Genomic DNA, 12,794 nt, shown 5'->3' with positions numbered 1-12,794 from the left:
CCGTTATAGTTCTTTAAAGAAGTGCTTCATGTTCTTAACTCCACTTTCTTAAAATTCCCACTGAAAGCTGTTTTGTCTACAGCTGATCTGTCCACAGCAGTTTTGGAACCCAAATTTGTTCATCTTTTTCAATCATAATTGTGTGCACTAGACCAACTGAAATGTCTCTGGTATTGGCTCTTATTTCTTCTGTTAATCACTGTCCTCTTTTTCTTCTTAAAAAATTACTGCATTTTATTTTATTTATTATTATTTTTTTAATTTGACTGGAGAGAGAGAAAAGGACAGTGAGAAAGCAAGTCACCAGGTCCAGGACTCGAACTGCAGTCAGCTATGAGTCCAGCGCCTTAACCGTCATGCCACCCACTGGCCCCAGTCACTCTCCTCTTCAAGTAGAATACAGATAAGATTAATTTTTTCTCACAAATTTAAGTGCATGGTCTGCTGCTGTGGGCATCATCTTCAATATTGTTTCATTCTTTCTTTTTATTTTTTGAGAGGTTTTTCGCTATAGGGCGCGTGCACTCGCCAGACAGACAGAGAGAGACATAGAGACAGAAAGCAAGAAATCACCCCCCGGGGGGATGGTCACGCCGCAATCCCTTCTCCTCCATTCTCCTCTTGGGATCTCGGGCATGCACGCACATGCGCCCGGCGTGAGTTCTAAGCCACTGGGTCCGGAACTCGAACCGCGGTCGACTACGTGGGAGTCCAGCAACATAGCCATTACGCCCACTGCTGGTTCCCTCATTCTTTCTTAAAATGAATTATGAATTTGTAAACTGCTTATTCCTTTGGAGGCATTATCCCCCATAAAGTTTATATAAAGCATTAATGATTTCACTGTTCTTCTATCCAAGCTTACCCAAATTTGATGTTTCTTCTTGCTTCAGTTTAGAACAATTCATGCTATTCTGATAGGACTCTTTTTAAATGGATATCTTATCCTTCTTCAGACCTTGAACTAGACCCTGTGCAGATATTTTATAACCAGTTGGTATAAGTTTATTTTGGTGCAAATTCTTTTAAATCCATGTATAGTTTTTTCATGATTCATATTTTCCATGAGCTTTTCAAAGTATATATTGATCACGTAGAGAAAATGTTGTGAAACAAGTATACATGTTCCTCAATTTACGATGGAGTTATGTCCTGAGAAACCCATTATAAATTGAAAATACTGTAAGTTAGAAACTGACATTTTATAGACATGTTGTAATACGAACACACAAAAATATGTTATCTGAAAGATGCTGGCAGCCCGGTTCACTGGGCTGATTATAATAATCTAAGTAGAGATTATTTACTCTTATGATCACGTGGCTGATGGAGCAGCAACTTGCTGCCACAGCCTAGCATTACTATACCACATGTCACTAGCCCAGGAAAAGATCAGAATTGAAATATTCAAAGTACAGTTTTTACTGAATACATAATGTTTTCCCCACCATTATAAACTTGAAAAATCATTAAGTTGAACCATTATAAATCAGAAACCATCTGAATTCAGTATTTACCCGTGTCCTTTTGCCCATCTCTTCCCAACTGGATAAACTACAAGCCCAGGTAATAAATTCTGTTTCGGAATGTTTCATGTGACTCAGATATATCTGAAACACCTATGGTCTTAATGTTTGAGAGAACTTTTAGAAACCTACAGGAATCTAAGGTTATAAGTTTGTCTTTTGATCCTCTGCTTCTAACTAACACGTAGAATTAAGTAAATACCTTTTAGTGGATGAGAATATAGAGCAGTTCCACAGGATATTGAGGTGGTCTGGACTGAGTCTCCCAGACGTTCTGTGGTTTTCTGAGGTAGGCTCTGAGAGACCCTTCATTGTCATTACAGGGTTATTGGAGCTCTAGCCTTTAACTAGACTGGAGAACTAGACTGAAAGAAACACCCACGCCACACTGTGCCATTGTGAAGAACCTTTGATCCTTTACACAGCATTAACCATTGTCTGTCTATCTAGCATGGACAGAAGTATGACCATACTGTTGTTTACATTCTCTGTTTGCCCTTTTGCATAGTATAAATAGTCCGTGGTTATTCTCTTTAAACATTCCTTTTTATCATTGTGGAGTCAATAACAGAGGCTGGCTCAAGCCTTTCACCAGTTCTCTTTCATCCTTCATTGATCCTGACATTCTGGGTAGTGCTATTTTACAATGATAGCTCTTTGTTCAACTTTGTTTTTATTTAAGCCTTAGGTATTATTAGGAAGCTGTTCCACCTGTCCCTTCCCCCTCTATCTATGAGTAAATTAATGTCATGTAAATAATTTTTTTGCCTTAAATTATTTATATAAATTAAGTTCTGACTTCTACTTATTTGGCACATATTATAGGCTAAATTATGTATTCTTTTTTTAAGATTTATTTATTTATTTATTTCCATTTGTTACAATTATTTTTTAATTTGACCAGAGCAAGTGAGCAAGAAAGCTAGCCACCAGGTAAATGGACTCGAACCATGGTTCGCCATGTGGCAATCCAGCGCCTTTAACCACCACACCACCTGTTGGCTCCAAAATTATGTATTCTTCTTAATCTTCTCAATAACACAACTAGATAGGTATAGTTTATCCCCATTTTACAAGTGAAGAAAATGAGAATCAAAGATTAGAAGTTATTTGCATTGGGGCCAGCAAGATGGTATGGTGGTTGAGGTGTTGGACTCCCACATGGCCTACTATGGTTCAAGTCCTGGCCTTGGCAACCTGAAAATCACAACAGATGGATAGATAGATAGGTAGGTAGGTAGGTAGGTAGGTAGAAAGATAGATACTGGAGCTGGCAGGTGATGTACTGGTTAAGGCACTAGGCTCCCATGTGGTCAGCCGCAATTCAAGACCCAGATCTGGCAGCTTGAAGCTCATGCCAGGTGTGTGTGCATGCACAGCCAGTATCCCAAGAGGAGAATGGAGGAGAAGGGACTGTGGTAGTGCCATCCCTTCTGGGGGGATGATTTCTCATTTCTTCTTTCTGTCTCCCTCTATCTGACGAGTCTAAAGGCTCTATAGCAAAAACCTCTCAAATAAATAAGTAATTTTTATATTATTCTTTTTTAAAAAGTTGTTTGCCTCACATATAACACATTGGATCTCATATCTATACATTTCTAAAACCTACTCCTTCTGTTTCATATTGTTAAAATAAAAACTATAGATAAATTAAGTTTAGAGTTCATTTGAACAAAGAAAAATATTTTAATCAGAAAGTACTTAAAACTTAAAGAGGGTTTCAGAGAACTCCACTTCAACAGCCTGAACTTTCACAGGCAGAACCTAAAAATAAAGTACATAAATTACTGGACTGGCTGCACATATGTATTTGCCTTATGTGGATGTGTTTGTGTTCTGATGGGAAATTCCTAGTATTATTACCAACCAGCTACTTAGCTGTTTGTGATTGAAGCTTATTTTTTTGTTTTTGTTTGTTTATGAGTCAGTTAAAAGAAATAGTCCTAATTTCTGCTTTATCTGTTATAACAGCATTGTATTATAGTCTTGGGAAGATACATTATTTTTAGATAAGATATTTCAAATCTGTGTATTTTATAGACTCAGAAAAGGAGAAAGGGGCCAGCCAGTATCTCACATTGCTACAAATACTTAAAACAGTATATCTGTTAGTACAATTCTTTAATGTAGATATCAATCATCATACCACAATTTACCATGGTATTATTATAATATAACATATATGTTAAGTATGATTTTTATTTGTTAAAATATCTCATATATATAAGAGCTATTGTGTATACTAAATTTCTGGGAAAAAAATTTCAAGTATTTTAAATCTAGGCATTCTCCCCCCTCCCCCCAATCTAGCTCTTTCACTTGTTTCTTTGCTTACTTTTCTTCAGAATTGCCCCCAAGCCTCTCATTATCTCCTTTCCTCAATGATACCTACTTTCATTCATTATTAACATTTATTATTTTTTTCTGAGAGAGACAGAGACAGACCAGGAGGCACCCAGAACAGGGTCTTCAAGCCACAGTCCACCCCCAGCTTTGGACAGCCAGGATCACGGGTATATGTGGCACACCCAGCATATACCTCAGGACATGAACTGAGGACCTTCCCATATGGCGTCAGCCTCACAGTGTTGTATTACTACCGTGCCACTGCACTAGCCTCATTCTTTTTTTTAGAATTATTTATTTAAATTTTATTTATTCTTATTTATTTTAATTTGACCAGAGAGAGACACACGCAGAGAGAGAAGGAAAGTGAAAAAGCAAGCCGCCAGGTCTGGGATTCGAACTGTAATCAGTCATGTGGGAGTGTGCACCTTAACCACCATGCCACCTGCTGGCCTCAGAACTAGCCTCATTCTTAACAGGTCTCCCTGTATACAATTATGCACAACACTACTCACAAAATTATTTCTGCAAGCAACTTATTTTTTGGACAGTACTGTCAATTACATACTATTACTTTCCTTTATGCATATGCATGTTTGCGTGTGCACACACACACACATTTACACATATAAAAATACACAGGCACACTATTTTTCATATAGTATAGAGCTATCTCATGGGACTTTCTGTGATGATAGAAGTGTAGTATACTTGCTTTATATATAATACAATAGATACTAGCTACATCTGAGTTCTCCAGAAAAGCAGAACCTGTAATCGACCAGTTAGAAACAGACAGAAAGAGAAACTGAGGCACTATAAGGAATTGGCTGTAGCGATTACAGTCCCTGAGGAGTCCTAGGATCTGCAGTCAGCAAACTGGGGAACTAATGATACAGTTCTAGTCTGAGTTTGGCAGTAAAGGCAGAAGACCTGTGTCCGAGCTTGAAGACAGTCAGGCTGTTATGTATGCACACCTTCAAACAGATTGGATGAGATCCACCCACAAAGGGAGGACAATCTGCTTTACTTGGCCTGCTGATTCAAATGTTAATCCTATCTCCTCTCAGACATACCCAGAAATATACTTAACCAAATATCTGGGCACCCTGTGGCCAGGTCAAGTTGACACATTAAAATTAACAATCGTGGGGCTAGTAGGTGACAAGGTAGTTGGGGGGTTGGACTCCCACATGGCTGACTGTGGTCTAAGTCCCAGACTTGGCACCTTACTTTCTAACTTGCTCTCTCTCTTTCACTCTGGTCAAATTTAATAATAATAAATAAAATTACTATTTATTAAGAGAGATTTTTGCTGGGACCAGCAGTTAGCGTAATGGCTATGTCATTGGACTCCCATGTAGTCGACCGTGGTTCACGTCCTGGACCTGGTGGCTTAAAACTCACGCCGGGCGCCTGTGTGTGCATGCCCAAGATCCCAAGAGGAGAATGGAGGAGAAGGGATTGCAGTGTGGCCATCCCCCATGGGGGTTATTTCTCCCTTTCTGTCTTTCTGTCTCTGTCTGGTTGAGCGCATGTGCCCTATGGCAAAAACCTCTCAAAAAAAAAACAAAACAAAAAGAGAAAGAGATTTTGATGGAGAGGTTTTTGCTATAGGATGCGTGCGAGAGAGAGAGAGAGAGAGAGAGAGAAATCTCACACACACACACACACACACACACACACACACAGGGGGATGGCCTCACTACAATCCCTTTTCCTCCATTTTCCTCTTTGGATTTTGTTCACATGCACGCGTGCGGGTGCACACACACACACACGCACACACGCTCAGCTTGAGTTTTAAGCCACCAGGTCTGGGACTCAAACTGTGGTCCACTACATGAGAGTCCAGCAACATAACCATTATACCATCTGCTGGTCCCAAATAAACAATTCTTTAAAACAAAAATAATTAACTATCGTACCATGTGGCTGACCACTTAAAATATGACTATAGCAACCAAGGATCTGAGTTTTTAACTGTATTTAATTATAAGTGATTTAAATTTAAATAGCTACACATGGCTAACAAGTTACTACACTGAACAGCTATAGAATGTCTCAGTGATAGAATGGAGCTTTGATACACTAAGACCATTCAGACTACTTCTCCAGTCTCTAGCTCCCAACTGTGTCTCTTAAAACACTTACTCTGGGAGAACCAAGGAACTGTGCAAGAATTCCAGCTACCCAGAGACTGCCATGCTGCAAAGAAGCACAACCACATGGAGAGAATACATTTAAGAGAGTGCTATATGCTGTTTTCCCTTCTGGTTTTAAATAAGTCAACTTAGACCAATGCTTTCCTTTTTCTTCTTACAATAACTAGTTAATACAATCTACCATTTGTTGTTTTCAACCAATTCTCTTCTTAAAGTCTAATTTTAGAGGCATATTGTAAGGGCTCTAAGATCACTGATTTTTAATTGCCATAGGGTACATTCATTTACCAGAGAGAGACAGAGAGAGAGAAAAAGCATATCCCATTAGGGCATGGTCATGCTGCAATCTTCATCTTTCCATCTTGTCGGGATTTGAGGCATACATGCACATGTGCCACCATTCCTTTCAACCCACCAGGACCAGGGTTTGAATTGCAGTTGCAATGTGGGATCCAGCTCCCTTAACCACTAGACCACAGGCCAGCCCCAAGATCAACATTTTTTATTTATTTATTTTTTTAAGGTTTCTGCCATAGGGTACCTGTGCTCACCAGAGAGAGACAAAGAGAAGAAAAATGAGAAATCACCCCCTAGGGGGATGACCACACCACAGTCCCTTCTCCTCTATTCTCCCCTCAGGATCTTGGGCATGCACACACACACATACCTGGTTCGATTTTTCAAGCTGTCAAGCCAGGACACGAACCTCAGAGTGGGCCATGTGGGAAGTGCCTTCACCACCATGCCACTTGCTGCCCCTCACCCCAGGTCAACATTTTAACAGCTTTGCTACCAGAAAAAAAACGGATGGAAGGGGAGGGGAAGATGCTGAATATATATCCAAATAATAACTACTATAGAAATATTGAGTCTTATGTGTAACAGTAACGCCTTGTGCAGTGAGATCCTACATAAACTGTTTATACAAGTTGTAAAATTTGCTTTCTAACACAATTATAGAACCCTGAATGTTATTCCTTCATAATAAATGTTTTGTTCCAATAAACATTAAAAATTCAAAAAGCATGTATTATTAAATGTCTTGAGAAAAAATGTTTAGAACAAGGTTTACTATGTTGTGATATTCTTAGCATTTTTTATATAACGACACTAAGAGGGCAAATTAGAGTTTGAGAATTTCATTAAGTTGCTACTGTTTCGGTGATCTTTTTTTCATTCCAGTTCTAAGAACATATGGAATTGGCTATGGATAATTCATATGATTTCAATCAACGAAGCTCATGTAATGGAATTCCATCTGAAAACAACAACTTCCTTGTGTCAGAAGACCATGGACAGAAAATCCTAAGTGTACTACAGAATTTTAGAGAACAAAATATCTTTTATGATTTCAAAATAATTATGAAAGATGAAATAATCCCATGTCATCGTTGTGTGTTAGCAGCATGCAGTGACTTTTTCAGGTACTTTACCTTGTCTATGCCTCAGGTTTTATGATATTTATAATTAAGTTATGTCTTATAACTACACTCCATTTGTCAGCCGCAGGAGCATGAAAGAGTAATTTTTAATTCTTAAGAGAAAAAAATAATGAGAACCAAGATTAAGTAGTAATTTTTGCATAGGAGAATTTAATACTACCTATTTCTGTTGGTTTTGGTTTTTGCTATCAGTATGTGCATTGACCAAAGACAAGAGACAGAAAGAGAGGGAACATGAGAAATCACTGCCTCACACACCCCCCCCCACCCCGAGTGGATGGCCATGCCACAATTCCTTCTCCACTCTTCACTGAGGATTTGGGGCACGCACGCACACAGCCCAGTGTGATTTTCAAGCCATGAGGTCAGGGACTTGAACTGACCAACTGGCCATATGGGATGCAGCCACCCTAACCTCCACACAATCTGTTGACCCAGGACTACCTTTTTTGAAGACTTCCTTTAGGTCAGCATTTGCCAAACTTATATGAACATCAGTCTACAGAAGTGTTCTGGGGAGAAATTATTTGATCTGGAATCAACCTTGTTTGAGGCATCCCTATACTGTATTATTTTAGATGAGAAATAAAGGACAGGTAAAACAAAAATGGAAGCAAAGTTTCCAGAAAGGGAAATAGCAGTTGTTACATACAAGTAATATTGTCCAGGGAGAAGAGCTCTAACCCACAGGATTTTAAAATTATTCCTGTCATTATAAGAGATACTCTTATAGTAAAGCACTTCTTAGCTAAAAAGCATTCCTCAAAAACACCCAACTTATTCAGATTCTAAGCAACCTTCTGAATAGAATCTGGTTTCCCACATATTATCCTACAGAGAATGTTCTAGTACTGACGCTGAAAGAATCTGGAATAATGATGGCAGCTTTCTGATTCTGTAAGGCTTAGAGTCAGACACATGGCCTCAGTACTGTGGTAATTGTATAAAGGAAATACCATCCAGTAGGACCTCTTAGTAAACACAAAGGCAAGCCTTTTGTGGTGACAGGCTGATAGTTGGCCTCCTAGTCTTAACCACAGTAATCTTAAATCCAAATTGTGGTATTTTGTATTACTTTCGACTTTGGAAACAATTTTTATTCAAAATAAACAGTATTTAAATCTCCAATAAATAAACTTGATTAAAAACAAAACAAAAAACAGTAAGATTTGCTCTAGTCAAGTGGCATGGTGGTTGAAATGGCCAGAGCCCACATGGCTCAGTTTTGAGACCCAGACCCAGTAGCTTGAAAAACTCGCTGGAGACATGTGCATGTGTGCCCAAAATCCCCAAGAAGAGAATGGAGGAGAAGGGATTGCAGCATGGTCATCCCCCTGAGGAGTGATTTCTCATTCCCTGCCTCCCCCCATCTCTCTCTGGTGAGTGCATACACCTTATAGCAACTTAAAAATGAAAGAAAAGAAAAAGAAAGTAAGATTCAAGATACAGAAACACAAAGATGCAAGTTAAGTTAAACTGTTTTTAATTTAACCCCTATTTTCCTACCAACTTCTATTAAACCTCATCCTTATTGCCTTTGGGAGTAAATAAGCTGGACTTCATTCTGCAAACATTTATTTATTTACTATTTGACCAATACCTGCTTTGGTATGGTTCCTTCCTTTGAATTTGGGAGCAGTGGCTCTGTGCTGCCTCACCGTTCACAGGGGACAGGGAGGCTACAGATCTTGAACTAGTTGTTTGCCAAATTAGACTATACATCTTCACCTATTCATTTCATTTCTTCTCTTGGGTAATTTAAGTTATTATTCTCCTTTGAACTCCTTTGGGACCTTAACTGTTCTGGTATTCTGCCACTCTCAGGTTCCACTAGTGTCTGCCCTCTTCTCTCCTAATTGAGCTCCTCTTCCATATAACTCTTTTTCATTTCCTTATCATTCATGTTGGCCTTTTCACAGGAAACTGAGACAGTTAAATACTTAGCCCATTAAAACATACGTCCTAAATCTAAGTACCAAACCCACCACTTACTAGACATAAGACCTTAGGCAAGTTACTTAACTGTTTCAGGTCTCAGTTTTCTCATTTGTAAAAAATTAAGATAATAAAAGTAGCTGTTAACTCAGAATTACTAGGAGGGTTAAATGACACAATGTATATATAATGATTAGCACAGTGCCCACTACATTCAATTAATATTAGTTGCTATAATTATTATTTTCCAAACTAGCAAAATATGGACCTAATCTCGTGTAATACAATTTAATGTCCCTATAATATTTTCATGCTCATAAGAGCTGCATGAAAGCATTTGAATTTGTAGTCATCTACTCTTTTTAAGTTATGTTTTAATTAAATTCACCTGCGCATAATTTTGTCCATAGTACTTTGTTTAGCTTACTCTTAGTGTTTTTATGGGGCTATACTTAATTTTTTAAATTACTTTTTTGGGGAGAGATATTTGCTATAGGGCACATGGGCTTGCCAGAGGGACAGAGACAAAGAGATAGAAAGTGAGATATCACCCCCCCCCCAAGGGAGATGGCCACACCGGAATCCCTTCTCCATTCTCCTCTTGGGACTTTGAGCACGCACACACACATGCCCAGTGTGAGTTTTAAACTGCCGGGTCTAGGATTTGAACTGCAGTCAACTATGTGGGAGTCCAGTAACGTAACCATTACACCATCTGCTGGTCCCTTAAATTACTTTTAAAACAGAAAAGTATAGGGGCCAGCAGGTGGTGTGGTGGTTAAGGCACTCATTTATATATGCGTTGTGATTAAACTCACTCACTGAAATACTGAATAGAAAATATAAAATAAGGTACCAGCAGATAGCATAATGGTTACATCACTGGACTCCCAGGTAATTGACTGTGGTTTGAAACCTGGACCTAGCAGCTTAAAATTCACGCTGGACGTGTGTGTGTGTGTGTGTGTGTGTGCCCAAAATCCCGAGAGGAGAATGGAAAAGGATTGTGGCATGGCTATCGCCCCCAGGGGGTGATTTCTTGCTTTCTGTCTCTCTGTCTTTCCAGCAAGTGTATGTGCTCTATAGAAAAAAAAAAAAAGACTCTTAAAAAATATATATAAAAGAAAAATGTCAGGACCAGCAGTTAGCATAATGGCTATGTTGCTGGACTCCCACATAGTCGACCGCGGTTCGCATCCCGGACCTGGTGGCTTAAAATTCATGCCGGGCACGTGTGCGTGCGTTCCCAAGAGGAGAATGGAGGAGAAGGGATTGCGGCGTGCCCATCCTCCCTGGAAGGGTGATTTCTCGCTTTCTGTCTCTCTGTCTCTCTCTGTCTGTCTGGCGAGTGCACGCGCCCTAGAGCAAAAACCTCTACAAAAAAAAAAGTCAAAAAAGTATTTATACTGCATGACAAATACATTTACAATGTTTTTGAAAAATGAAAATTATGACTGAGATATAAAGTCATTGAAAAACTGAAAAAATCATACATATTAATAACTACTTTCTGATAGCATGGTAAATTTGAGAAATATGTTAACTGGACTCTAAAGGTAAGTAGGATGAAGTTTAGTTCTTAAATTTGTCTTCTCAAAGAGAATGTAGAGGAGAATATATCGGTAACTGGATATTTTAAAGATGAGTAGTATTAAGTATAGAAATTGATCTTAACTGTGTCTCCTCAGAATATGGAAGCTAATGGTAAATTAAAAGTACATATGGGCCAGCTCCATAGTGCTATGGTTAAGCCCTGTGTAAAGGGAGGTGGATCCCACATGACTCACTGCAGTTTACATCCTAGTCCTGGAGGCTTACAAAACACAGGTCATGTGTGCATGCATGTGTGCCTAAAATCCTGAAGGAATGGAAAAGGATTGTGGTGTGACCATGCCCCACTGAGGAGTTCTCTCTCTCTCTGGCAATAATAAATGAATAATCTGATAGAAAGCATTTCCTTTTTTAGAATAATTATAATATTTAATAACCTTGTATCAATTAATTTATTCCTTGGTTAGAACCCAATGTGATAGATACTACCAAAATCCCTATTTTCAGATTAAGAATTTGAAGCACAACAAAGTTAAATTCCTTCCTGTGCCAGCAGGGGTGGTTAAGGCACTAGACTCCCACATGGTCAACTGCAGTTCACATCCTGGACCTGGTGGCTTGAAAATCATGCTGGGCACATATGTGTATGTGCCCAAGATCCCAGGAGAAGAGTGGAAGAGAAGGGGATGAGACCTGGCCATCCCCTCCGGGTGTGATTTCTCATTTTCCCTCTCACTGTCTCTCTCTGTTTCTTTATAGCAAGCACATGTGCCCTATAGCAAAACCTAAAGAAAAAAAAAATCACCTCCCAAAGTCAGTAAGTCATGAAAGTTAAGAACTATTTTTTTAAGAGGATTTTGCTCTAGGGCGCATGAGCTCGGCAGACAGACAGAGAAAGATAGACAGAAAACGAGAAATCACCCCCCGGGGGGGATGGCCACGCCGCAATCCCTTCTTCTCCATTCTCCTCTCGGGATCTTGGGCATGCACACACATGCACCTGGCCTGAGTTTTAAGCCACTGGGTCCGGGACGCGAACTGCGGTCGACTACATGGGAGTCCAGCAAAATAGCCATTACGCTAACTGCTGGTCCCTTAAGAACTATTGAATAGACTAGTAGGAAGGCACTTTGTCATCTTTTTTTTATCCCTTAGGGGTATATTATTTATTTAAAAAACCCCTTATGTTTTTCAGGTAGATGTCGTGCTTCCTTAATAGATTTACTAACCCTCTAGAGTAGACTCTTATAAGTTAACTGGTTCTCCCCAGGGTTCTTATGTTCCCAGGGGGCACTGACCCATCAAGGTGTCCTGGACAAACTATTATTAAACCAGAACCAAAAGTGAAATAAATTTTAGTCCTAGTCCTCACATTTCCAAATAAATGTTTTTGCCTACTCTGAATCTAAGAAATTGCCAATTCTTCAGATTCTACCAACTTTACTATGTGGAGCTAAAATCTAACTTAAAAATAAAAATGCCTGAGTGCAAGTACACTCATCAAAGGGAGGTGGGGGAGAGAGAGAAAGCACCCTTCAGTAGAGCACAGTCATGCCATAATCTCTTCTCCATTTCTGTATCCTACTACACACATATCTGGCATATTTTTCAAGCTGCCAGATCTGGGATTGGAATGGTCATGTGGGATTTGGCTCCCCCAACCACTAGGCCATGAAGCTGGCTCTAAAATAGAATTTATTAACAGGCAAGCAGGTAGCATGGTGGTTAAGGCACTAGACTACCACAATGGATGACTGCCGTTCAAGTCCTAGACATGGCAACTTGCTTTCTCACTTCCTCTCTCTTTGTCTCTCTCTGGTCAAATTAAA

At 39.3% G+C, this 12,794-nt stretch overlaps 2 protein-coding genes across 4 annotated transcripts in view; both read left to right on the top strand.

Annotated features, from left to right (window-relative positions):
* MSANTD4 (Myb/SANT DNA binding domain containing 4 with coiled-coils) overlaps positions 1-12,794 on the top strand; it is an 83,157-nt gene that overhangs the window by 14,682 nt on the left and 55,681 nt on the right. The window lies entirely within an intron of this gene.
* The window catches only part of KBTBD3 (kelch repeat and BTB domain containing 3), a 31,453-nt gene that overhangs the window by 14,725 nt on the left and 3,934 nt on the right, over positions 1-12,794 (top strand). For all 3 annotated transcript variants that reach the window (XM_006150939.3, XM_014588774.2, XM_006150940.3), the window contains one exon: positions 7,220-7,461. In XM_006150939.3, coding sequence (XP_006151001.1) covers positions 7,232-7,461 — 230 coding nt within the window. In that variant the 5' untranslated portion in view covers positions 7,220-7,231. The remainder of the gene's footprint in view (positions 1-7,219; positions 7,462-12,794) is intronic.

The sequence above is a fragment of the Tupaia chinensis genome, unplaced genomic scaffold (assembly GCF_000334495.1).
Source record: "Tupaia chinensis unplaced genomic scaffold, TupChi_1.0 Scaffold000311_2, whole genome shotgun sequence".
Lineage (NCBI taxonomy): Eukaryota > Metazoa > Chordata > Mammalia > Scandentia > Tupaiidae > Tupaia > Tupaia belangeri.
The sequence above is the reverse complement of the archived record's forward strand: the minus strand, read 5'-3'. Positions and strand labels throughout refer to the sequence as shown.